General features: G+C 35.4%; 2 protein-coding genes across 2 annotated transcripts; one reads left to right on the top strand and one right to left on the bottom strand.

The window, feature by feature from the left end:
* Positions 1-536: 536 nt before the first annotated feature.
* On the bottom strand, positions 537-23,594 carry LOC141708901 (nuclear pore complex protein NUP205). The gene is made up of 45 exons (XM_074512733.1): positions 23,310-23,594; positions 22,655-22,750; positions 22,109-22,183; positions 21,915-22,019; positions 21,669-21,779; positions 20,847-21,006; positions 19,942-20,027; positions 19,114-19,236; positions 18,792-19,016; positions 17,978-18,067; positions 16,854-17,015; positions 16,312-16,428; positions 16,028-16,234; positions 14,388-14,489; positions 14,110-14,253; positions 13,716-13,846; positions 13,487-13,606; positions 13,251-13,365; positions 12,490-12,687; positions 11,405-11,523; positions 11,130-11,280; positions 10,932-11,044; positions 10,762-10,843; positions 10,600-10,686; positions 10,418-10,495; positions 10,081-10,281; positions 8,930-9,022; positions 8,735-8,848; positions 8,289-8,459; positions 8,087-8,142; positions 7,939-8,011; positions 7,650-7,840; positions 7,438-7,564; positions 7,267-7,344; positions 6,987-7,151; positions 6,510-6,680; positions 6,310-6,441; positions 5,319-5,462; positions 4,896-5,018; positions 4,695-4,790; positions 3,458-3,595; positions 3,280-3,380; positions 1,730-1,849; positions 1,516-1,648; positions 537-991 (listed from the first exon to the last, which is right to left on the bottom strand). Exons 1-45 carry the CDS (start codon positions 23,448-23,450, stop codon positions 908-910), a joined length of 5,649 nt encoding a protein of 1,882 aa, XP_074368834.1. The 5' UTR covers positions 23,451-23,594; the 3' UTR covers positions 537-907.
* Positions 23,595-26,151: 2,557 nt separating this feature from the next.
* Positions 26,152-26,889, top strand: LOC141704580 (uncharacterized). The gene has a single exon (XM_074507805.1). The coding sequence runs from the start codon at positions 26,152-26,154 to the stop codon at positions 26,887-26,889; it is 738 nt and encodes a 245-aa protein (XP_074363906.1).
* Positions 26,890-27,090: the final 201 nt, after the last annotated feature.

The following is a 27,090-nucleotide window of genomic DNA, read 5'->3' as shown; positions in this document are numbered from 1 at the left end:
TATTACATATATTTAAATTTCACAAAAAAAGTATATTTGCTACTTATAGATATTGTAACTTAAAATTAAAATCAATGTTTCTCTCCTTTTTAGTGTTGAAAGTCCTCGACATTTGCCACAACCCTTGTAACACAAAAATAACCATATCAATTTCCCGCTTTCTTCATGAACTTCAGATTTCAATTCCCCCAATCTCAGTCATCTCAATTTGAATCAGTTTCAATGGTAAATCAGTTTTAAAACTGATACTTTCAAGTTTCAATGGTAAATCAGTGTAAACAAACTGTAGATTTTTAAATATAAACTACTGCAGATTAGAAGTACACAAAACTACATATCTATTTCACACACACAATCATACACAAACTAATACATCTTAAATAGTATTGGAAGTTATAACCACCACAATAACTACCAATTCAAAGCATACTAATTCTAATCCTAACTATCAGGTCTGCGGTTACAAGAATTGCAGTTACAAACATGAACAACTACCTCAAATTCTATCTTATTAAACTAACTATATATACTTTCGGTAACAAGCTATGTATCACTTGGACTTAATAAGCATAATTAAAATACAATCAGTTGCAGCAGCCAAGGCATATTCTAACACAAACTCTTAACTTATAGTTTTTTCATCTATACCAAATCAGTGTAAACAAACTTTCAGCTACAGCCTACAACTTCTTTCATCTATACATAGACCACAGAACCATGAATTACAACAAACACACAACAAAACTACAACTGCCTATCAAAAGATGTAATACATTACTACTGTGATGACAAAGGCGGACACTGGACATGTGGTTAGCATGCATATAAATCTGAATTTTTCCTTGAATAAATAATATTACTGAACATGATGCTGGATTTTCAGTAGCTCAAAATTGTGGCTTCTATCTCATAAAGCTAACTTCTGATATGCCGTTTCTTTCAAAGAATTCACCAGTCTGTGAAATACCTTGAGGCTATGACCCGTTTTACTCTGCAGAATTCCAAAAAATATAATAATTAAATATATTTATAGAGAAAAATAGAAAACGGTTTAAAATTTTGGCAAGGTGTTCATCAAGCCTTTTGGAAAGCAATTCATATTTAATTAAATTAACAAGCAAATAAACATAACCATGTGGAGACATGCACGTAAAGCAATTTATATTTAATTCAATTACTTGCACAGACCTAAAGTAGCTACAAAATCAAATAAATAGTTCAGAACATATTCGGATAATGAATTCACAAATTTGACAAATGCATAGTAGTAGCTGATTGTGCAAGATATTATATATGTAATGCAACATTCAGAATTGATGTGCAAGACCTTAATAGTACTTCAGTTAGGACATTGAAATCTAGATATATGTACTGCAATGTTCCATAACTAGTCTGCTTGCAGAACACACTGCAGAACATATATAAAACTCCAAGTCCTAACTTGAAGGTCTTACATGTAACAAAACCCAAGATATGCTTGTATGTTGTATTAGAAGGAACTTATAAACAGCGTACCTCGCTTAATAATTCAAGTCTTTCTAATGTCGGCATCAATTTTGTACATAAAGCACTTTGGTCCTCATAGGAGTCGGACTCTGTACCATATGTCAATACGTTTGTAGCTCGATTGGAATCATATGTTGAAGATCTGTAAGAAGATAGGTGAACAACAAATTAGAGACAATTGTCATCGTATGCATCGCAACTAACACAATTAAGAAGGGCATACCCGTCCTGAAAATGCACAAGGATGATATTGAGTACATTTTCAGCAAGAAGAAGTAAGAGTGTAACAAGCTGGTCTCTGTAACCAACAATCCGGCACATTTCCACCATAGCAGTATACCGCCTGACTCGAACGAAACAAAGTAAAAAAGAAAATATATTAAAAACTAGCAAAAAACAAGTAATGATTTGCAATTACATATTATTTTCTTAATCAAAATCTTCTTCCAATTCTAGGTTCGAATTTGGAAAATTCAAGATAGTAATTGATGATATAAATCAGCAGGAAATTGACAGGGAAGACCAGGACCACTTATTCAGGTTCGGTCTTAGGGTTAAACCGCAATTGTAAGCAGTAACACATTAAGTTCGGTTTAAAATCAAACGATTTGTTTACGGTGCTGAAAAATACACTTCGGTTACAACAAATTTGGTGTCAGTTTTAAAACCAATAAATATATAATTGCTTAATACATTATGCTTGAAGTTATAATACAATTTTGCAGTTAGTTTACTTCCTTACGTGTACAGATACTACCATTTTATTATCAATTTCTTTTCAACAAACAATCAAATGTGATACAAGTAAACAAACTAGTATAAGCTGTACTTCAGTAATATGCAATAAAATACTGCACAATCTGCACTCACCCACCTGTCTGGTACAGATACTAATTATCAATTATACCAGATTTCTTGTATTTGCAGGACATTTTTGGAGACTGCTGCAAACTTAATACATTCTGGCATTAAAGAGTCTCATTCATATAAATGTTGTACAATTAATATATATAATTAAAAAATATGTTTGGATCAATATTGGTATATTTTTCGGAAAGAAAAAAAAACGACCCAATGTTAGATTACATTTTTAGTATTCGGTTCAATTTCTTGTCCCGGTTTTCTTCAACTTTTTTCTGTTGGGGATTGATATGAATGAAAAGGAGCCTACCCATTCTATGAAGTTGTATTTTGATAACAAGTCTCTTACGTGATGTAACCGACATTACTCAAGCTCACAGACAAAACGAGTCTATACTTTATCGAGGTGAAGATCAACATTGATATCATTAGCATTTATTTTGTATGCTTAGAATATTAAGTAGCTTGTGTTTAGTAAGAACCTAGGACAAAAGAAAATACTGCATCCACTTGTCGGCAACTTAGCCATGAGTGAAATATTGCACCAAAGTTGGGGGAGTGTTAAGATAGATATGTAGGTGAGTCGTGAGTCTCATAATCACTTTACACCAACACATCAGATTTGATTTCTTTATAGGAAATAGGAAGCCTAATTTGCAACATAACACAATATACACAACATGTCATTATTCTCTCTATACTCTATACAATCTTAAACTAATAGGGTAGGTCTTCTTAACAAGGTGGATAAAAAAGACCAGTCACCAATTTTTGTGTACATATAACATAGTTGTCGAACCATGGATAGTAGTATCTTATGAATTTCAGCACAACAGTAAATAAAAGACATATAGTTGAACATAAATATTTACATAACAACGCAGTAAATTAAAAAAAAATGAATGTTGGTACCTTTTCTGAATGTTGTTAGATGAAAGAACAGAGTCTTTACGAGAATACATGTTAATGATTTCATCCACTTCTTGTCTTGATAGCTCATTTATGTCCCGAATCTAAAAAATCGTAAAGGCATATAGGTAGGTAATAAGTTAAAGATGCAGAAAAATGTACAACTAAAGACGTCTTTCACCTTGCTAAGCAAAAGATATTTTTCCTCAGCTGCTCTTTCAAGAGCACTTGTGACAAAGTTAAGAAATGAGCCGAGTAAGCTCAATGTTGGTTGTTGCTGTTCAGCATGAGTTGAATAATTGATCGAACCCTCCAAAACCTGGTTCAGATGCTGTTGTTAGTAGTTCCATGTGTTTAAAATCTGTATTCCTTCATCATCTTATGTCAAAAAATATTAAAACTATATATCCTTTAGTCATAATTAATTTGGACACTTGATATTGACTATCAAATTCAAAACAAAAAACCGTTCACATTTTTTTGGAAAAACAACTAGAATGAAATAAATCTAAAAAGTCAAGATAAAAGGTGTGCTTAGCAAGTCGAAGACCACTCCGAATTTCGAGTCATCACTTCTGGACAAAAATATTAACAACTGTTTATGGGTCTAATATATCATATTCAAATATTTCTTACGGGAAAAACCCTAAAATAAAATCTATACTAAACTATAATAAGCGAACAAGGGTATAATTTGTAATTCGGTTCACCCCCACTTTTGGTTATTCCTCTCAATCACAAATGTTAGATTTAAATTCATATAATCAGAACCATTAGATTTAAATATTAATAACATGCATAATCTAAGTTTCAAGGTTCGAATCCCACCAAAATAATCAATTAAACATTTGTATTATTATATTAAATAATATATAATCAAAATTTCCAGGTTCGAATCCCACCAACAACATATTAATAATATTATTTTTAAACAAACAAAGGTACATATTTCAAATCTTCTCAACAACTTATTATTTAATGCCAATTAATCTTATCAATTACTAAACATACTTAGAATAAGGCTATAAATTTATTTTTAATTAATTTTCAGTATTTTATTACTTATTTTAAAATTTTATTAATATTATAAAGAATACAAATAAAAATATAAAATATTAATGGAAACCCGTCCATCGCACGGGTTGTAAGCTAGTACATTTTAAAGTCAAAATAAGATTGTGTTTCGGAAGCACAAATCCTTCCCAAATTTTGGGTCCTTACTTTTGGACAATTATATACACACTTATTTATTATCATCGAGACAGAAGGGAAGAGGCCTATTTACTTTATTTAGCCACGCTGTACACTTATATTTTTATTGGAATTACCAATAAGTGCCTCGGAAATTATAAACCACCACTCAGGAAGAGCAAACAAAACTATATACCATGTTATAATTGATTAATACATATACATACCTGTAGTCTAATGGATTTCCTAGTGACCAGAAAGTAAAGGTAAGAGTTCAAGCTGAAGCAAAGGCGAAACGTGTTCAGTTCTGCTTTCCAACCATTCTACAAATACAAAACAAACAGCATTATTGAATAAAAAAAAAAAAAAAAATTATAATGTCCAACTCAATCAGCATGTGACAAATTCAAACAAGGACAGGAGTCTACCTCTGCAATGAGAGAAGATTTGCCTAATGTAAGAAACTCTGTATTGCGGTTGAAAAGAGATCGCATCATACCAAACAGACCTTGCACAACACCATATTCATCACTCTCTTCATATGGCCACACCTGACAGCCAACAGCATTACAAAACTTTGAAAAAAAAATAGTAGCATATGTAAGAGCGCCATATTGCACAACTATGTGTGCCTTGGAAAAAATGGGAGGGCATTAACAAAGTGGTAGAAAAGACCACTATTACCCAGATACCTTCATATACAACCATTATTCAGTAAATAATTCTATAATTTTGCAAGACACAGTGGCAGTTTATCATAGAATTCTTTTTCAGCAGGAAATTAACGTGAATCATTAAGGCCTAAGCCAGCTGCATATTTTAACAAAACGAGACTAAGCAAGGGCTCCTACCTTGCTCAGAATACCAACAACAAGATTCATATGCTCCATTGTAAGCTCATCAGCATTCGAAACATCATCACGAAGAACTTGATCAAAGAGCAATTGATGACTTTTTATGAAATCAATGACTTCGCGAACAACCTTATTCTTCACCTATTAAAACACTACAGTTATAAGAATGGAACTGGGATAAAGTATATAGAAAGATGCATAACCTCTCAGGTAACAAGGAAAAATAAAAATTACGAACATCGCCATGTTTAAGCTGTTGCCTTTACTGTGAAAATTCAAACATATTTGGTTCAAAATATATATATTCATTCAATTTAGTTCATAAATTAATGAACTTATAACTAATTCCAATTTTATTAATAGTACTACTAAAACTAAGATTAAATTTGTCAGGAAATATGCTTCTGACAAAGCTTTACGATTTTCAAGAAAGAAGTATATGACATATCAAATTGCCGAGACGAGGGTAGGAAACTTGATTCATTGAACCTTTTGGAGGAAGGCCTTAAGCAATGCATGTTTACCATAAGTTGAACACATTTAGTGGTAAAATGAGATCAACCTCGGGTACTTCATAGGCTAATAACAAACAATTTTTCTTTTTCTTTTTTCGTCATTTTCTAAAATGGATCGTCACCTATGACTGGCGTATACCACATGCTTGATATAAGCAACAAATCCAAGACGAGTAACCAACAACTAGCAGGGAGAAGCCAAAAGGCCCAAAACCGACATAATTTTATGTTAATTCTATATTGGTGATACATGAAAACTAAAGGGATTATTAAGGTGCATTTGGTTCATGGGATTTCAATCTAGGTGACAGGAAGTGGAATCTCATTCCCATTGGTGTTTGGCCGAGAGAACTAATGGCCCGGTATGATAACCTCATTCCAATTAGCCAGGTATAACTCATTCCAGACTCAATGAACATGCATCAGAAGTAGTAAAAAGATCCAAATTCCAAAACGCTGTTATGGAGGCTAACCTCAAAGAATTCAGATGTGTTCACCACTGAAGTCAGGCAGAACACTAGCCTCAGCAACGGAATGACGGCCATCCGCTTGTGAACAATGTTAGATTGGTCTCCACCAAACTTATTAACACGCTTCAGACCTCCCTGATAAAAAGCACAAATAAGGTTACGTAGCCTTAATTATGTCGCATGACTTCATAGGTACAACATACCTTTAACTGCAAGTTGATTGCCTTGCACGAAGATATATGTTCCATCGCTCCCATTGTAAATAGAACTTGCGTCCCTGATTTCCCATAATGGTGGCTAATTCTCAGCAACAAAGCAAGTTCGGCTTCAAGAGTATACAGTTTTTGCAATGGATCTACTGAATGTCCACCGTCCTGAAAAGAAACAACAAAATTCTTAGGGAAAACAAGGTAACAGGAATTACCACTGTGTAGTATAGTTATACTTTAAACGAATTTGATCGATAAAACTGATAACAACTCTAGTGACTAGCCACTAACTCCTTTCGTTAAAGTACATTTTTATCCCGAGAAATTGTTCAAGTACATTTATATCTCAGAAGTGACAATACTCTGAAATTCGTAACACGTGTGACCAATAAAATATCATACATGACGTGCTATGTTGACTTTTCTCACTAGATAAACTAACTTCGACTTGAGCTGTCAACAGAACCAAACCTGATAAGAACTATTGCTGATGCTCATGAGGCATGATCTTAAAAAACCTCTGCTTTGGAGTTGGCTCAAGAAAAATTTCTCATGATCAATACAAATCAATGCATCTAAAACGTAGAGTGCCATTGTCTTTCCTGATTGACTGGCTTGAGTAGCATCTTTCGTGACCTAAGTTATAGAGTGTGAATCAGAAAAACAGAGAAGAACAGCGAAAACAGAGGACACTGGTGGAAATGCGACTGTCTAAAAAATTAATTAGTGAAAGACCTCACAATATACACACCATATCTAAAATGCCTTTAGCTTCTTTTTTCAGGATAGAAAAGTTTGCACGAGCTAAATCAGCCTGATCTTTGTCAATCTGAAAAACAGGGACAGGGATCATATTGTAACATCCATCTAAACATGACCACTATCGTTCTGGAACTTGGACAAATAATATAGAAATAGAAACCTTCTGGAGATCAACATCTTCACTGTCCTCCTCGTTGACTAGTAATCCTTGCAACACAGTTGTCGGAACATCTGGATCTAGCATGTGCTGGCAATACTGGAAATAACTAAGTAGAAGTGCATACTGCCTGAATTCAGAATATCCAGCACGGTTAGAAATTGCATCAATTTTCACAATTATGTTAAGTGTTTAATGCATAAGAAATATCGTACCGTCTCCTTAATGCTTCTGATGATTCATTCCTCAGAATTGCGATAATAAGTTTGAACAGGATAGAGTGGCAAGCCCCATTCGATAACTGCTTCAGCGTAACAATATCAAGATATGTGACAGTTTCAGTGGATAAGCCCCCAGGGCATGCAAATCTTTCATCACGCAGTTTCGCCATGCAGGTCAGTGCAACCTTGATAAATTTTATGATAAGACCAAAAAACTAATCAACAAAGGAAAAGTTGTTCGAAAGCAATATAGTAACAGTATTTGCACATAGAGGTTCTTCACCTGGCTTAATATAAATGCCATTTTCAGTGAACAATCTCGAGAACCAGAAGCAGTCAATGAAGCATCAAGCAACCTAAATAATATGAGATACAATTACTTGATCATCATGTAAACGAGAAAATTAGTAGCGAATGTTCAGATGACATACTGAAACATTATTTCTGAGCGAGCTTCAAGGGATGATATCCTTCTTGAAGCAGAGACCTATTTGATTGAAATGAATATATCCAATTTCAAGTCAGAGTGTACAACACAAATCACATTAAACATTAACAGAGTCCAATATACAATTACAGAATTCATATAAACTGTGAACAATGAGAAAAAGTGGGACACTTTTTAAAAACAACCTCCACAATCTGAGACCATCCAGTTAACATATGTAGCTGTGCAGCTTGTTCTTCAAGGTTCTTATTGTACTTCCATGCCCATCGCAACAGCTGTTGAATAGTATCCCTGACTTCAATAATCTCAACTTCACTGCCATATGAGCTCATCTGGGGACTATCAAGTTTGCATTTCTGAAAACATTCACAGAAACCAAATCAACAAAGCAGTACATGCAGAGGAAGTTTGAAAAAGAATATCTACTACATTCAAAAGTTATAGTACTTATTTTTTGACTTGTTCCTGCTTTAGTTATACCGTCCTCATCCCCTTTAAGAGAAGTTAAGGGTTCAAGCCTTGTCAAAGGCATTATGGGGTTTTGGTGTTCAATTAATCAATTTATAAAGAAGCTCTCTTAAGAGATTGCTACTGATACATGTGTATATATACAAACAGCAAAAAAAATTACCTGCCATAGTTGGTCACGTAATGCAGCCAGATCGATCAAACGATCACCACGCTCTGAATAGTAATAGACACCGCCCTTTTCAGAAGCTGCGGGACTTCCAAGTACATCTTCAGCCTACAAAACAAATTATATCACATACAAAAGGTAATAATAGATTATGGAATCAGCCTCTTCAACAAGATTTAGGAAGCTTACAAGATAGCCATATTTCATATTGGAAAGTGCTTGTGAGTACTTCACAGAAGTATCAGGAGATCTAAACTGAACAATCTCAAGTAATTCCAACACCTACATACAAACAAACAAAAGGTAGAGGAAACAATAAGACCAATACTGATGAGAATTCCCATTCATACAAGTCGAGCACTTATTAGCATCATTGTTGTTGAGTCACTCGACTAGTCTTCGACTAGTCGAGCTTTCGTTTTTGGCAGGGGCGACTTGAACTGCCGACTTGTGTTTGTGTGTGTTTCGAGCGACTGGTCATCGACTTGTTGACTGGGTCGACTAGTCGAGTCGACTAGAAGACCCAGTCGACCGACTGGTTCAGAAATTGAGAAAAGGCCCATGCCCAGTTACAAAAGAAGGTTGTAAAATAACCTAAAAACAAAAGCTCAGTCCCGCTTTTCACCAAATCCAGCCTCTCTACAGTGCCCAGTAGCGGTTTCAAGTCTCCAAACTCCAGGTAATCTTCATTTCATCTTCTCCCTCTTTTAATTCTTCTTCTCCCACTTTTATATATACAGTTATAAACACACACTTACATATATATATACACATGTATATATACACTTAGACACACTCACAAATATGTAACACACACTCACAGTAGCTCAAAACATGTATATATAACTATATAAACACAGAGTACACACTTATTGTTCCAACTTATTTATACACTTGCACTTGATTTTTTACTTATTTATGTTCTAACGTGGCTATTCAATTTTTGTGGCAGATGGAGAATGAAAATCAAACTAACGAACCAGCCTATGAACCATTTAAAGACCCCAAACTTCCGAAGAAGTGTTTAAGATCCCGTATGTATATACGAGAAAAAGGAGAAAATGGTTTGTTAGAAGTTAGAACACATATATATAATATTTATATATATATATATAGTTTAATGCATTGTCGACTAGTGACGACTAGTCACGACTAGTCACGACTCGACTTGTCGGACACCCCGATCGACTCGACTCACCGACGTGACAACCATGATTAGCATTTATATCTTTTAATTAAGAAATAGTATTTGGTCAGATTGGGTTGTGAATTTAAAAGCAATCATGTGCACAAAGGTATAACTGCATAAGAAAGAAAGAATTAATAACAAGTATAATTACCTTACTCCTGGTGATTGGTCTATTAACAGCACCTTTAGAGTGATTACCAGAAACGGATGGAGACAAATTATGATCAAGACCATCAGTTAAGTGTTGCCCAAACATGTGCGCAAGAATACTTTGACATGTTTCGCGATAGTTGGTATTTGTTACATCCCCAGCATGTAGTCCAATAGCTAGCAGCTTCAACAACCACGCCCTCTAAGAACATGTAAAAAAGAGAAAGAGTAAAGTTACCAAAAACCATAAGCATCTAATGCTACAAAGACACGTAGGAATGCATGCTAGAAGGGAAAATAGGCTTGTTAATTTTCATAAATTAGAAAGCAAAACCAACCAAATGGAGGGAGCTAATGCGAAGAGCCTGGCTGTTATTCCTCTTCGGAAGTGGTTCAACGCCCACTGTATCTAGGTGCTGTGATGACAAGAAAACAATTTTTACAATAGAAAATATGAATATCAGCAAACTGATAGCAGCTTGTACAATTTAAGAGTTTATAATATCATAAGATGACTTACTCTTACGAAAAACTGATACTTCTTTTTACTTAGAAGATCCATAGTAGGGCCACATGTCAGTGTATCCGAGCATAATTCATATAGAAGCTGCACAAAAGAACCTGAAAATTACAAGTTGAAGAAATATGAGGTTTAACGTTTTTGATAGGTAGGATTCCATACCTGAAAACCAAATTCATGGAGCAAAGAATTGACATCAGGTTTTGAAAGCTTTTCCAAAATATCGAGAATAACCTTCAAGCAGCTGAGGATTACATGTCATGCATACATGTCAACATCTGGATATACACACAAGAAATATGATCGCAAAGATAATCTTTAGCATGCATTACCTATAATGGAACTTAGGTTGCAACACTGTTCTTTCAATTGAGGTATCAAGATCAAACTTGAGCAGCAAATGTGCAATATTTGGGGCAGGACGAGAAACGTTTTCAATAAGAAGCTGAAAAAATCATGTTAGAACCTAAAGTTTAATGTCCTTCAGAGACCAAAATAAAATTAACCAAGTAAAAAGCATTTTCAACAACCTGCATGATGAGAACGCCAGGGTCATCACTGCTATTTTCTACAACTTGGCATTCTTCTGATCTTAGCTCTAGACAGGCAGCATAATCTTCAACTAAAGAGTTTGCAGCATTATTTTTCAATAGCAATGGCACGAGCCCCACCATGCGATTACTGTCAAATGAACAATGACAGAATAGAAGACATTACATCATGTCATAATATACTTTTAAGTGCAAATGCAAGAACACATGCAAGATCGGCTAATCATAAAGCAAGAGGGAAAGTAAGTGTATGCCTTAAGATACTCATAATCTTGATAGAGCATTGCTGAATCTCTGGTCGAAAATCATATCTGACATATTCCAGTATAGCTAGAATCTGATTATGATCTTGAGCTAGGATGACATCCAAAGGCTGCATGATGAAGGAAGAATATGAATAAGTGCTATGTAATATTCACAAACTTGGGCATAAGAAGTTACAGATACGTGACTAGGGAAAAAAATGTATTAACAGGTCACCAACCAAGCATATGAAGATTGGTGTGATAATGTCAGCCTATGATAAAATTATACATTGATTTTTCTTGAAGAACTCTCGAATAATTTTTTCACACAACTGACGAGCTTTGCAAGTTGCAACATCTTCATAATTGTTTGTTTATCACACTTTGAAATTTACTAGTTCAAAAGTAAGCTTTTGACAGAACGTAGGACTGTAGGAGTAATCGAATGAACAAATAGAAGCAGAACAGTGCGTTCTCCGCCATAATAGTAAGAGAGAGGTCACATCATGATCATTTTTCCCTGCTCCACAAGAAGAAATAACACAAACATATTCTTAACTGATCCACGCCTAGGCTTTTGGGTGGGTACATGCACATGCAGGACCTATCAAGAGACAGACAAGATTCTAATATATACCTTAACCTTGTTTCGTAAATAACACTTCTAAATCAATATATTATTTATTGATATAATTTAGTCCAGGCATCACGTTGCTTTAGATTGACTAAATGTAAATTATGAAATCAATGGATGCAGAAATTTTCTTTACGAATATTCATGAGTTTGTCCTCTTACAGCCTGGGTTCACATAATGTTATACCGAAAATAACCTCTTCATCGCAAACATAAAAAAACTACAAGTGTTGGCAATTCATTAATGCAGTCAAACTTAATGAAACGGAAAGATAGATTAAAATCTGCTATGTCCGTGATCAAACAATTATGTAATCCAAATAGCCAAAAGCATGAAAAAATAACAAATTTACTTCACAAAGAGGTTTATTAAGTGTGCTGAAGAAGTCGCAGTGCCTAAACAAAAATAATTCACAACAAAAAGAGGTACGAAACAAGGTCTAGTTTTAGAAAGAGATACCTGGTATAGAGGGCGCCAATAGTCAGAAACGATTAAATCCTTCTCCAAAACAAGAATTAGGATTTCTAAAGACAACAGCACAGCCTTCTCTAAGAGTAGGCCATAAGTTTGAGTTGAACGCTGTGTAATGATGGAATTCACTCCTGGCAAAAGAATGCCCATGACATTCCTGAATAAGGTTTTTCCACTCATAAAATCCTGCAAAATTGTAGTTGATAACATCATTGAAGCCACACCAACCAAGCTTGGAAAAAAGCGACTAAAAAAAACCGTCTAACTGGAAATATGACCATTATCACTGTTTAGGCAGTAAAGACAGGAAAAACCTAAACTTCTAAACATAAAAAATAAAAAATGACTCAAGAGGATCCACTTCAGCAGATAATTTTAAAGGCATATTTAATACACGCCAAACATGCAGCATTTAATACAACACATTTAATGGAAAGATATGAGATTTGCAAAAAGCCCTACAAAGCTGGTGTCAAGTGCAAAAGCTTATGTAAACAATGATGCCAGGGAACAATATGGCTGTATGATTTAATATTTAATCATGCTTTATACACTTAGCCTAGGTTTTGTTCAAGGATACCTTAGTAAAAAAAAGTTTATTGAGTAATTTCTTTTAGCTGTCAGTAAGATGGCACAAAGTGACTATATTTTCTTGCATGTTTATGCTGAATATGTACATAGCAGAAGCAACATGATCGAAAAAAATAGTGACACTGACTAATGGTAAATTATGAGGAAAAACAAGATACTTTTAACAACTCTACAATAGGAATCTGCATCTGAAGCGGGGTTGATTGTGACCCTAATGATTGATCAGCACCACTTTCTATATCTTCTTCCGTTGTGTCGTACATTTTAAGTATCCTGTAAAAAAAACGGGAATTAACAATCAAGCATACATGTTTCCTTTTTACAACTCAATGTGAATTACAGGTATTAGTAGGAAAAATGAAAAGGACAACAAGAATGAAATGTTGAAACTCACATTTGGAAATGCTGAAGACAAGAAATAGCCAATTGCCATTTTTCAGAAGCATCCGCATAGGCTCTTTGAGGAAATGGGCCAAACACATGATCATATACAAATCTAAAGATACCAATGAATCTGCACGAAACAACAGCGAAGCATAGTGAGAAGTACAGAAATGCATGAGAAAAGAAAAAACTAGAACAAAAGAAATTACAAGAAAATAAAACATGAAACGGATACATGCCTCCGTCCTCTATCGCCTACATCCCTTTCTTCAGCAGTCAGTGCATTTAAGAGGTTCAGGAATGATATAGTCGAAGGGTACTGTTCTCTCCTGGCTTCTATTTCATTTAATTCAAATCTCATGTCATAAACCTGGCAAGGCATGATGTACAATTTTTAAAAATAAATCCAACAGAACTAGAAAGCATTGTCTAATCTACAGTGGAAAGCACACTATCTTTTGCATAAAAACCCGCTTTTGGTTATGACCCAACTTTCGCACAGAACCAACAAGAAAAAACGTTAATAAGTTGGTAGCTGACCCCCCCACCCCAATCATGGATAACAAAGGTTAAGATATACACAACACAACTTCGGACAACATGAGAAAAGAAGGCAAGAGATGCAAAATTTACCGGTGCAGTAAATGGCTGTAAATTATTCCCAACATTAGATCCCACAACAACTGGCAGATCATATTGCTCAAGAAAATTCCAAATGGTCTCTTTTATGTTTGGAGAAACTTGAATGAAAGTAGATATAGCATTACGTAAAGCACCCTGGAGTACAAGGGAAATACATTAATATTTAATACCAAGTGAACAGACTACGATGCTAAAACGCTGATATAGGTAAATAAACAATAAGGCGGTAGTAGTTTTCAGATCCACAAGCAGAAACAAGATCAACATACCTTCAGATAGGGAGGAACATTTTCATAACTAAGGAGTTTAAATAGTGGTTCGATGTCGGGAAACCAGTCCTTTCTTTCAATAGGATTACCATTCTCTATAACCTACAAAAAATAGAAACACTTGATTAATAAGATCATGTTACAAGGCCATGACCTAGATAACTGGAGAAATCATAAACCATTAATACATGAAAGTATTTATCACAAGGTAAATGTGTATCAGACAAACCACATTATCATCCTATGACCAGCATACATGATACATCCAATTTAGATAAATGCAAGAAGGGATTGGACTCCCTACTTGACATTGAGTCTTGTACATTGAATTTAAAACAAATGGAAGGTAATTGACAAGAAACAGATCCAACTAAGGCCTGAAGATCAAAAACAATCTACCAGAATGGACACAGAAAATAATTTAAGGAAAATTAACATGTTGACCGACATATTACAACAAAAAAGTTGCAAAGGGTAAAATCAGAAACCTTTATGCCAAGTTGCCAACTGTTGAATAACTTGTGTCAGGATCTTAATACATTTTTCAACAACTAAAAAGTATATTAAACTAACAAAACCTATAGAGTATCAAATAAAACAACTGTCTTCTTCTTCAGTTTGAACGAAGAGCAAGAAAGTGGCAGCAAGGTCGAAAATATAGAAGACCTCTTGAGCATACACATGGAACTTGTACAAAGCAAACACTGACATAAAGATAAAAAATTCTATACAACAATACCATCATATCCGTTACCGGGACTCTCCATTTTTGTTCTTATACCCGTGTCCACCAGATATGACGTGGGTGTGGGTGTGGGTATGGATCTGAGTCGGACCCTTCTTATTTAAACCGGACACTTCACCTTGTAGTCTTCTAGTTCAAAATGGAAATTTAAGGCCTCCTTACAACTTGTTTATAGAGAGCGAGGTCCATAAATGACTTGTTTCAATTTTATTCTTTTGATTTATGCTACAAAGTAACATCCATAATTAAGTGTACATGATCGCAGTAGAGACTCTTTATAAGAATGTACAATAAATTAGTTCATACAAAGTTTTACTCTCCGTTACCCGGACTCTTCGACCTCATACCCGTGTCAACAGCACATGACACGTGGGTACGGGATCCGAGTCGGATCCTTCATACGAAAACTGGACACTTCTACTTATCCATGCTATTCTTTGTTTCTAGAGAGAGATGTCTATAAATTACTATATCCATGTTATTCTTTGATTTATGCTATAAATTTGAAATAAACAATTACACGCTAGTTCTTACAAATTTAAAATATGTAAAAAAGGAAAAAAATAGGTACAATTTAACATATGTGGATCCATATCCACGAATCCTAATTTTATAGAAACTAATGGTCCGACATTTGGATCCACACCCAAGTCTGACACTCATACCCGAGACTGGGTAACATAGGTTTCATTTGTGTTAGCTTAACATCTCAACTCCCGCACCTGTGTCCAATTTTGGATCCATATCCAAGAATCCTAATTTTATATTAAAACTAAGAATCCGACTCTTGGATCCACACGTGTCCGACACCCATCCCTAAGTCCTGGTAATATAGGCCATCATGGTAAAATATTGTGATCGCGTGCCTTAAATACAGAAGAAGGGATAATAGTACCTTTTGAAGAACATTAAGATATGCAACAAGTGCTTTCGCATCCCCCTCCTGAAACTCTGGCAATATTGTTCCAGCAGTTTGAAGGGACTGTTTAAACTTATCCTCATAGATAGATATACAATCAAACAATGTGCTCCATCCAATTGAGCGAAAAGTTTTGCTATGAAGTAAATCAAACACCTTTGAAGCACCCTCCTCTGTTGACGCCTGTCAGAATGCAAAAATCGACATGATTGATATGATAACCTTTGGTGGGACTGTAACTGCTTTCAAGCTTCACTTACCAACGTACTCAGCAATTTCAAGAATGCCACAAGTGTTTGGAAGTTATTATGATCCTCTCCAGCAAAATTTACAAATGTCCATATAACGTCATTTCCAGACAACAGCTCCGGTTCCTTCTGTAGTATAAAGGAATAAAAGAATTGAATTAGAAAAAAAAATAAACCATACTATTGCAAAGCAGCTGGATATTCTATACAAAGTTTTTATTTGGCCATACTCACGTCTGCAAAAAGTGATAATATTCAGCTCAACTAACTTAAAGAGAGTAACTAGTACCGAATGACAATCAGTGATTAGTGATTAGCATAAAAGCGATATTTCTTCATCACTATACTTTTTTTAACCATATAAAAATGCAACTAACCTAATTCTCTTTAACAATTTAACAGTAACTATTCATCAACAAGAGACGATTCTCAAATCATTCATCATCGAATGATCATGGATTAGAAAATCTGACAGGCATTGACTAACCCAGTAACCCATACCGCAACAACCTCAGGCACCAAGACATTAAAATTTAATTCATACAAATACTGACCTGATAAATTTCACTCACAAACTCCAGGAGAGAGATAAATGGTTGAGGGGCTAATTCAGCAGCTTGTTGAGTTTGCATGCTAACATCTAGCACATAATCGGTTGATCCAGACACTCTGTAGGGACTCAATGCAGCCATAGCTTTATCCTTAATCTCTTTTACCTGTTCAGAAGAATAAAACAACCAATTTGACTAATGATATGTCAAGTTTCTGTGCCTGAAATTTGGGGGATCAAAGCTATAATGTGTGTCTAGGCAGAAAATATATATCTCGCTAGTCATTATACTATTTCACTGGATATAGCTACAATTCCATCTAAAGGCAAGGTTTTGATTATAAAAAAAATGATAGTCATATGCTATAGTTTACAGTCAAAACTACCATATAAGGCCATTCTCTAATGCACTGTGGTATAGCAGCTGCATCTACACTTTCCATTTATATGTACTCGTGTTAATTTTGGAAAATATTAGCTATTTGCTATAATTTACATTCATACCAACTATAAATTGCCATATAACATAATACTCTAATGCACTGTAATTGCCCCTCCATGCATACAGTACCCTATCCAGGCATCCATCATAACCTTTATAAGGCACTCTGAGAGTGTGTACATTGTAAGTGTTGTCTTTAAGATTTTTCATTAATAATTTGTTTATTTGTGAAACGCTAATGTTGTCTTTCAGATGAAGATCAAATATTTTCTAGATGCAGTAATGGTAATTTTAGCTTAGCTATGAGTGATCTTCTACATATACACATAAATATTTGTACATTCACTCCACATATAATTATATGCACAAATACAAAAGTAATAAAGAATAAGGTATAAAAATCATTACTAACTAACACATTCCTAATTTTCTTTTTAGACATATATCAAGAGCAACGAAGATTTTATAACAACATTTAATGGGATTATATCTCAAGGCAAATAACTAAAATTAATATAATTACAGTAACCTGCAGGACATTGCAAGATTAGTCGTGCAGAAAACAGTATCAACTTCAGCAGAAAAGCAGTATTCATGTGTAATAGTTTTTGCAAGCTAAGATACATTTGAAGCAAAATATCAAACACGAAATAATAGTCCAATACGAACAAAAAGAATTTACTAACCTTGTCCCTAGCAAGTGGATGTGAAAGGAAGCATGTTATCAACTTGTGTAAATATGCGTTGTACATGTAGACCATATCCTCATCATCATTCTGCATAATGAGCAAAAGATCTATTTTTATAGCATAGCAAGGCAATTAAACAATCTCAGAAACCATATTAATTCCAATTATATAATTAAGCGAGAGGTATGGAAACCTCTAAACTACTTGATCTTCCTCTTTAAAATAGCACATAGGCATAGACTAAGAGAAATTTTAAGTCAAAAATGAAGTTGCACAAGCAGACAATCTAGAAATATATGTTGTACATGTAGACCAAATTCTCATCGTCATTCTGCATAATGAGAAAAAGATCTATTTTTATATATAGAAAGACAATAAAACAATCTCAGAAACCAAATTAAATCTAATTACATATATATGCATGAGGTAGGAAACATATAAACTACTTGATCTTCCTAGTTAACAATAGCACAAAGCTTAAATTAAGAGAACTCGCAAGTCGAAAATGAAGCTGCAAAAGCAGACAGCCTAGAAAGAGGGAGCTGAAAAGTAATAGTATTCAGGAAAATAGCTAGTATGTCTAAAATATAGAATATATCAGCTAAAATGTTTATGGACTGCAGATTTATTCGAAAAAACAGCAAAATGTCTAATCCAATGAAGTGAGAAGCAATAAATAAATATCTTTCTGTGAATTAATTTCAAAATTCTCCTGCAATATTTCAGCCCAAGACTTTTACAGTAGTTGCCAAGAAACTTTAGAGCTCAATGTACTTCATTTCTATATAAAAAGGATATGTCATAGACAAACCTGATAAGCAGCGGTCTGAAGAACCTTATTTAAGAGAAATTGGAAAACATTATTTGTAAAGATGGTTTCCAAGGAGGAACATATCTCTTTCATATCACTAGAAGCACTTGATATTGTGTTCCTGGAATCATTTACATCTTGTGATGTCATTAAATGTACAGTCCATGCAAGTCTAACAGAACCAATGAAGCCCTCCACAATTGGATCATCTCCGGCGATGATTAACTAACAAAAAATAGTAGATCAAAAAGTTCTTCAGAGAAAGAGGAAAGTCCAATATACACAGAAAACATTTTGAAAATCGATGCCCGTATAAGCTTACATTTTCCTGACATTCACGCCTAAAAGAAGCATCACTGGACAGGAGAGACGCTTTATCAGGTCTCCCACTTAGAGCATCCGATATGAAAGCAATCACAAGAGAAAATAGAATGCTATAGGCAATCTACAAAGATATGTACGCATTAGCATTGATCAAAACTAACCTTATGAAAAAAGAAAGGCATTTACCAAATAGAACATATTCAGAATTATAAGAGGTTGAACTTTAGAGTGTTTGTGCTACCTACTTTGCATGAGTGATTATTGTTATCAACAGTAAACCCTAAGAATACGGGTGCGGGGATACATGGATTCAACAAAAATGAAAATATGGGGATTGAGGTGCGGAGGGAGACGGCATGCATAGATTATACATTATAATAATACTATAAATATATATAGGTGTGATGGATGACAGAATCTATTGATATAAGTAAGAAATTATTGCAAAGTGAATCAAATGCATAGCATAAGCATCTAATAATTAATAATTTAAATCAGATTTTTTATTTTTGTAGAAACGGAGATAAAGATTAGAGCCTTTCAATAGAGTAAAAATCATAAAAAAAAATTATAGACGGATTGTAAATATATGAGTATCCGATACGGGGGTGCATGGGGATACACATATATGTTGGGTTACCGAAGGATTCGGGGATTCAAGTGTTTACCCATCGTGAGTAAAAATATCGTATGCAATAAATACTTTGGCATCAAACACTTGTGAAGTCCATCCATCCAATTAGATCTTTATTCGGTGTCCAATAAAATTTATCAATTTAACAACAAAAGGAGAACGGAATATCATAAACAAATATAAAATTAGGACCTGATACTTCAATATATCATTGCTACTGTTGAGCTCCGCAGCCGTATCTTTCAAAACAGCAAATAACTCTTTTATATCTTTTGAACCTGACAGAAGTAGCCAACCAATCATTCAGATCATCAATTAAAAAATTCAAGTTACTTGTAAAATAAAATAGCACATAAGCATGAAGTTCTCTAGAAATAGTGGTTGGAAGAAGTAAAAAAGAAAATCTCGAATACAAATTCCTAACGTTGCTCTTAAAAAATTTGAGGGGTTGATGGTACAAGATGAGCAAAACATATTTCCGGACTAATGGCAACAAATATTCAAAAACTAGGGCACTATGGGGTACTAATGTGGTGCGGATTTTCACTTTTCTTAACATTTTCCTTATGAATTTTAAATGCCTTTACAAGAACTTTATGTCCCCTCATCTAAGTTTCCACAAAACATATTCCGGTAAATGAAAACATTCAAATAAATCTGGATCTTGATATACCGAAGTCATACTCGGACGATACAATCTGATTCCTAGTGAAGCACGTAATTATTTCTGATAGGAATCCTAATCGTATCATCAAGGTAGCAGTCAAATTACGGATTAAAATAGTGAAAATGAAGCAAGCTGAACATCAGGTAGTTCTCTTGCTCAAACGTATTTTCTAAACCACCTAGTATCAACTTAAAATTACCGGCAACATCATCCCTTCACAAGGAAACATCAAAGCGTGTAGCTTTCATGCACCTTCCGTGTATTTCTATAATCTCACATTCTGTTTATTTCTTCAATTCCACTATTTATTTGATTTTGTGAAAATGTTTTAGATTATAAGTGGCACTAGAGTCTTTACAAGTAGAAAATTTAAGACGGGGGACTTTGTTTATATTAAATCATATACAACGAAATGATAATCTGTACTTACTTGCCCGAACAACCAGAACAGATAATATAAGACAATGGCCAAGGAGGAGCCTTTCCCTACAAACAACAGCTCGCCTTTCCACAAGAGCACCTCTCGAATCAATAACATAGGGCTCAGAATTAGGGCCACCCAAACCAGCTGGTTCTTCTCGGTTGAGTTCCTAAAATTACGCATGAAGCAATGCTATTTATGGTGCAGGGTAACGCGTTTTTCTTAAACAGGTACACATGAAAAACAGTTTGAGCTAAGTTATTGAATGCTTGGTCAAAAGTCAGTGACCAATGGACAAATGAAAGAAAATATCATATACTCTATATGTTACATGGTACTACAGTACGTGTTGTATCTGATCACAGGCATTAAGATATGTGTTGAATGGAAGACCTAAAATACTCCGGTAAAAGATGGAAGTATAACAATTTGATCCACTAAACAAAAGATGCATCATTAAGAGGAAATCCACCACAAAACAGGTTTGGCTTTACTTCAGAATCTATTTTTTCTAAAAATGTGTTCCCTTAATCCCACCCATTTCTTATCACTTTCCTTTTCGGGATGTCCCGTCCATTTCTAAACATTTCCTAAAATAGCATATTTTAGCACTTTAGGGGATCCCACTAACACATATTTTCTTCACTTTTCCGTGCCCAGCCCAAATGTTAACAATTTCTTGGGTGTAGTAATAAGCATAACAAATTTCCTACATTTGGGAAGGCCCAAGTACTCAGGAAAATATCACTACAATATAATAAAGACTGCATGTAAAAGCATCCTCATTGAATAAGCAAACTGATAAAATGATAGCATGACCAGAATGAGTACTTTAATGAGTGATATTAAACGTTGTCGAAGGCCAGAATTTAAAAGATCTTCTAAATATTTCTGAACATCTGAGATAAGGTCATCGTCAAGTCCAGGATCAAGTACAACAGCCTGCAATTTCCCAAGATTTCAACAAGAAAATATAAGAAATTAATGACATAAATAACTACATGGATGCTAATATCTACACCAAAACATTTTCAGTTAATAATTTCAAAAGATGAAGGAGAAAATATATATCATTACCCTCAGAAGTGAGTACAATGCTGTTAGTAAATCTCGTCGCCCTGTGTACCATATTCCTGCTGTAAGGCGCAAAATATCTAAAGGCTCTCTCCCCAAGAATCCCCACTTAATGAAAATGAAACAGCAACAACGGTATTTAGCATTTAAATGATATATTAAGGTCAATGAATTACAAGTTAGAGAAGAATACTAACTTCTTGATTTGCAGAAACAAGAAGTTGGACACAGTCTATCTCGTTAAGGTGGAGATCATCACTTAATTTGAGAGCCTGCAGAGCCATTAAATGCAGTATTTATTTAAAAAATAAAATAAGATGACTGTTGCAACTTGAAAATATAAATATAATTCAACAGCAACACAGTCGAGTATCTTCGTAGATATAAGCTAGATACAAAGAACAGTGGAAAAACAACTAAAGTAGAGATATGAGCTAAATGCCTGAAGGCTAAATCTATAAAATCTAAACAATATATAAATCAGTATCTTGGTTCATCTTCAACAGAAAAGCTACAGAATGCCGACAGTACGAGTCATACATTAAAAATTTTACACTCATAAATACTAGAGTATAAAGCATTAGATTAAGGCATGCACTCCAGACGAGGGTTTAAAAAATTTAGATGAACTGACAGGTATAAAAAATAGCATCCCATGCCATGAATCAAAATAAGTAAGACATTTTTGCAAATCAAAAACCACACTGTAATCCACAACATAACCAATTTGACATAAAACTTACAATCTGAACATCCTGTTCATCTAGCGAAATTGGACCAGAATCTGGTAGCCTGACTTCTCGAGACTCTACTTGAGCTCGATCAGACGCCTTCGGAGCCTACATATCAATATAAAAAACAAAATTCACCAATTCAAGTCACCGTAGTTTATCGATCAGTACACTATGTGTTAGGTGTGTCAATGAAGAACACACACTTGAAGATTATTACATACCTTTTTCAAGCAATACACTTCAGATAAATAGTCCTCATAAAATTTGCAAGCAATACACTATACTATATATGTAACAGTAAAATTAAAAAATCTCTATGAATTCGTAGTGTTTGAGACTAGATAATTTAATTAATCGAGGTTAAAAACGCAATGCAGTGTATCCATTACAATACCTATTGGGAGAGAGAGAGAGAGAGAGTTAGTTTATCTAGGTTCTACTGTATCAATTACAATACCTATTGGAGGGGGAGAGAGAGAGAGAGAGAGAGAGAGAGAGTTTATCTAGGTTCTACTGTATCAATTACAACACCTATTGGGAGGGAGCAGGGAGGGAGGGAGAGAGAGAGAGAGAGAGAGAGAGAGAGAGAGAGAGAGTTTATCTAGGTTCCACTGTATCAATTACAATACCTATTGGGATCGGGAGAGAGAGAGAGGGAGAGTACCGGGAACTTAAGGAGAGATTGGAGAGAGGAGCGAGAGCGACGAAGGGCGTGAATGAGCTGTATCTTCTGAGTAGGAGAAGGTGGATTCGGACCTAACAGAGACGACTCAATTTCAGAGAGCAACTCCTTTGGGGACACCATTGAAGCCAAACAAACCCTAGAATTGGGGGGAGAGACAGAGAGAGATGAATGTGAATTGAAATCAAGGCGGGAAAGCAAAGCCCTAGGCAGTGTTTGCTTTCGATTTATTCAGTTGTTCTAAACCCCTGCCCCTTTTTAATATCTACCGCGTCTGTACTCTGTATGTGTGTTTTGCAACGGTAAAAAAAATGGAAATGGCTTTTGACGGTGAAAAACGTAGATTGAATACAACGCTACGTGTTTACTACTGGCCGCCTCCGGCCTCGGTTTTAAAATTAAAAATTTTTATCATAATTTAGTTTATATTTTGGGGAGCTTAGTTATACGAGGAGGATATGTTATAAATTCTTTTTTTTTATTTGAAACTCAGAAATCTTTATTAACAAATCAAAGCATCAGAAACAATAGACTCCAATATAGAACGTGGAGGAGATAAAAATATATTATGGCAATTTATAGAACAAGGTATACGCGCCATTAAATGGGCCACCTTATTTGCTTGCCTTCTAACAAATCGCACAGAGACATTATCTAGCTCGACTAGCAAAGACCGACACGCCTCAATGACATGACCTACTTCCACTTGATACTCCATGTCGGCGAGAATTGCATTCACTACAGTAAGGGAATCAGACTCAACCTGAACCTTCATATCTCGAAGAGTACGCAGTCAAGATAAAGTTTCAAGAACACCTAATGCCTCAGCCTCAAGAACTGAAACAGCACCTGCAATTTTTGCATTTCTCCCTTGCACAAACTGAACAGCATGATCCCTGATAACCATCCCCACCGTGAAGAACGATAGTCCCCCTGTAATAGAAGCGTCTACATTCAACTTAAACTCACCCTCCTGAGGAGCAATCCAGGTTCTTACTGCTGCTTGATTCACCGTTGAGACAATTCCCTATACCCCACGACTTCTTTTTCTCGCCTCACGCCACTCATTCACCTGCTTCTTACTCCACTCCATGGCTAAGGCAGGAGTTCAAACCTTATTATCCCACATTCTCATATTACGAGAATTCCATATGCCCCACAACCCTGTGGCTATAGTGATTATTTCCTCATTACCACCGAACTTAACTTCTGAAGCAACCAAGTCGGAGCGTGCTCAACAGCACTCATGTCCAATTGATACCCAAGGTACTGCCAGCAATGAGTAGCAAATTCACAGTCGAAAAAAATGTGGAGGAGGTGTTCAACATCTGAGACGCAAACCGGACATAAAATGGGGACATTTACTCCCTTAGATCGCAGGATATTTCTCACTGGGACGTAGTTACGACAGAACCTCCATAAGAAAACTCTGATTTTATGGGGAATCTCCACTCCCCAGATTTTACTCCACCCAACATATGCCACCATCCTGGTACACTGAGAATAATGTTCCTGCCAAAAAGCGTATCCCGATTTGACACTATACTTGCCATTACTTGATCCAGACCAAGCAATTCGGTCTTGGACTTGGTTTTGAGGAATAATAGTATCAAGAATTAATTGTGCATCACATTGTTGAAAAGAATTCATAACCATTTGTTCATTCCAACATTTCAAACCGGGCATAAAAAAGTCACTTACTGTCTCACTCCTATGATTATTTGATGATGCATTCTCAACACAAAACCCTTCCTTCGACCTTAACCAAGGATCCCTGAAAGCGCTGATCTGAGTTCCATCCCCTAAAACCCACCTAAACCCCTTTTTCAACATCTCTTTAGCTTGAAATATCCCCGACCAAATGAAACTGTCACCCCCCCTTCTAATGGCTTGGAAAACATTAGTCTCAGGAAAATATTTTGCTTTAAACACCCTTGCCACGAGTGATTGAGGATTATTCACAAAATTCCACACATGTTTCCCTAACAAGGCCAAATTGAAGTCATGGAGATCGCGAAAGCCCAATCCCCCCTTACATTTAGACATACTCATGTTGCTCCAAGATGCCCACTGAATACCCTTATTCGTACTAGAGCTTGACTACCACCAATAACCATTCATCAATGTCTCTATCTCTGTACATAACTTCCTGGGAATTAAGAAGCATGTCATGTAATAAGAAGGTATTGCTTGAGCGACATTACGGAGAAGAACAGCCTTACCCCCTTTTGACAGTAATTTAGCACTCCGCCCCTGAATCCTCTGCCAAACTCTTTCCTTCAAAAAATTAAAAACCGAATTTTTTGACCTACCAATAAGAGATGGCAGTCCCAAGTAATTGATCTGCCTTAAATCATTCGTGACCCCCCCCCAGTAACTCAGAGAGGTCATGTTGCTTATCAGTCCTAACGTTTGCACTAAACATAATTCCAGATTTTTGAAAGTTAATCGATTGACCAGAGAAGCGTTCATACAAATTCAGAATAGTCTTGACAGCCTCCACCTCACTCCTGTTTGCTTTAAAAAATAAAAAAATATCATCAGCAAATAATAGATGTGTCACAGCTGGGGCACTTTGACTAACTTTACACCCGTGAATATGACCTTCTACTGCAGCATTTGTGAGGGATTTTGATAAACCTTCAACACAAAAAAGAAACAAATACGGCGATAACAAATATTTTATAAATTCTTTATTAATTATATATCTATGACGTGTTTTCTCTGTCTCGTCTTCTGACGTAAGTCCTTATTTCTCTTTAGTCATTCTTTTAGTATGTCATTTGGTAGTTCTGTCATTTGGTAGTTTAGTTCAAAGCTTATCATGGCTAGTTCGTCGAAGGTAAAAAATATTATGGAGGAGCATTCGAATCTGTCGATGAATGATGAGGATATTGAGGGGCTGATCCTGGAGGATATCCCAGAAAATACTCTGAATGATGGTTATTCCATGTGTGTGGTTGGAAGTCTTTTAACAGATCGGAAGGTAAATTTTGCTGCAATGAGAGACACTTTCTCATCAATATGGAGGCCGATTAAAGGAGTGTTTGTGGAGGAAACAAGCGTTCCAAATCTGTTTCTTTTTAAGTTTTTTCATGAGTTAGGCTTGCAGAGAGTCTTGGACGATAGACCATGGACGTTCAATAATCAAGCATTGGTGGTGAAGAAGCTGGAAATTGGTGAACAATTAACAGAGATTAAACTCAATGGTCTCTACATTTGGGTGCAGGTATATGATCTCCCCATGGGGTTTAATTCTGAGTTCATTCTTCAGTCCGTAGGCAATTTTGTGGGTAAGTTTGTAGTATCAGATCCAAAGAACTTTCAAGGGGTATGGAGGAATTATGTAAGGATTAAGGTAGTTGTTAATGTGAATAAGCCTCTTAAAAGTCAGATGAGGATTAAGAAAGCAGGGGCGAATCGATGTGGATTAAATTCAAATATGAGCGGCTGCCATCATTTCATTTTTATTGTGGGCTCATCGGGCATTCTGAGAAGTTCTGCGAGAAAATGTTTGATAAGGAAGGACAGCATGGACCCAGAAAATATGATGGTTCCTTAAGAGCTCTAATGAAGAAGCAGCTGAGCTCGGGGTCAAATCAGTGGTTAAGAAACTCAGAAGGTGAGAAAATCGAATCAAGGATGATAGAGGTGGTCGACGAAGCTCTGAAAGAGATGTCGATACAAGGAAAGGGTGTAATTGACGCGAGAGAATCAGGGGAAAATCAGCGAGATTTGAGGAGTTATAACGGTTTACAGGTGG

This window comes from Apium graveolens, chromosome 2 (genome assembly GCF_009905375.1).
Source record: "Apium graveolens cultivar Ventura chromosome 2, ASM990537v1, whole genome shotgun sequence".
NCBI classification, from domain to species: Eukaryota; Viridiplantae; Streptophyta; class Magnoliopsida; order Apiales; family Apiaceae; genus Apium; species Apium graveolens.
This window is presented reverse-complemented; position numbering and strand designations above follow the sequence as displayed.

Coding starts and splice junctions, on each gene's coding strand:
- LOC141708901 (XM_074512733.1), bottom strand. CDS start 23,450: ATGGTGTCCCCAAAGGAGTTGCTCTCTGAAATTGAGTCGTCTCTGTTA. Junction 8,012..8,086: donor CGCTCAGAAATAATGTTTCA/GTATGTCATCTG, acceptor CATATTATTTAG/GTTGCTTGATGCTTCATTGA. Junction 7,152..7,266: donor CTAAAGGCATTTTAGATATG/GTGTGTATATTG, acceptor TCTATAACTTAG/GTCACGAAAGATGCTACTCA.
- LOC141704580 (XM_074507805.1), top strand. CDS start 26,152: ATGGCTAGTTCGTCGAAGGTAAAAAATATTATGGAGGAGCATTCGAAT.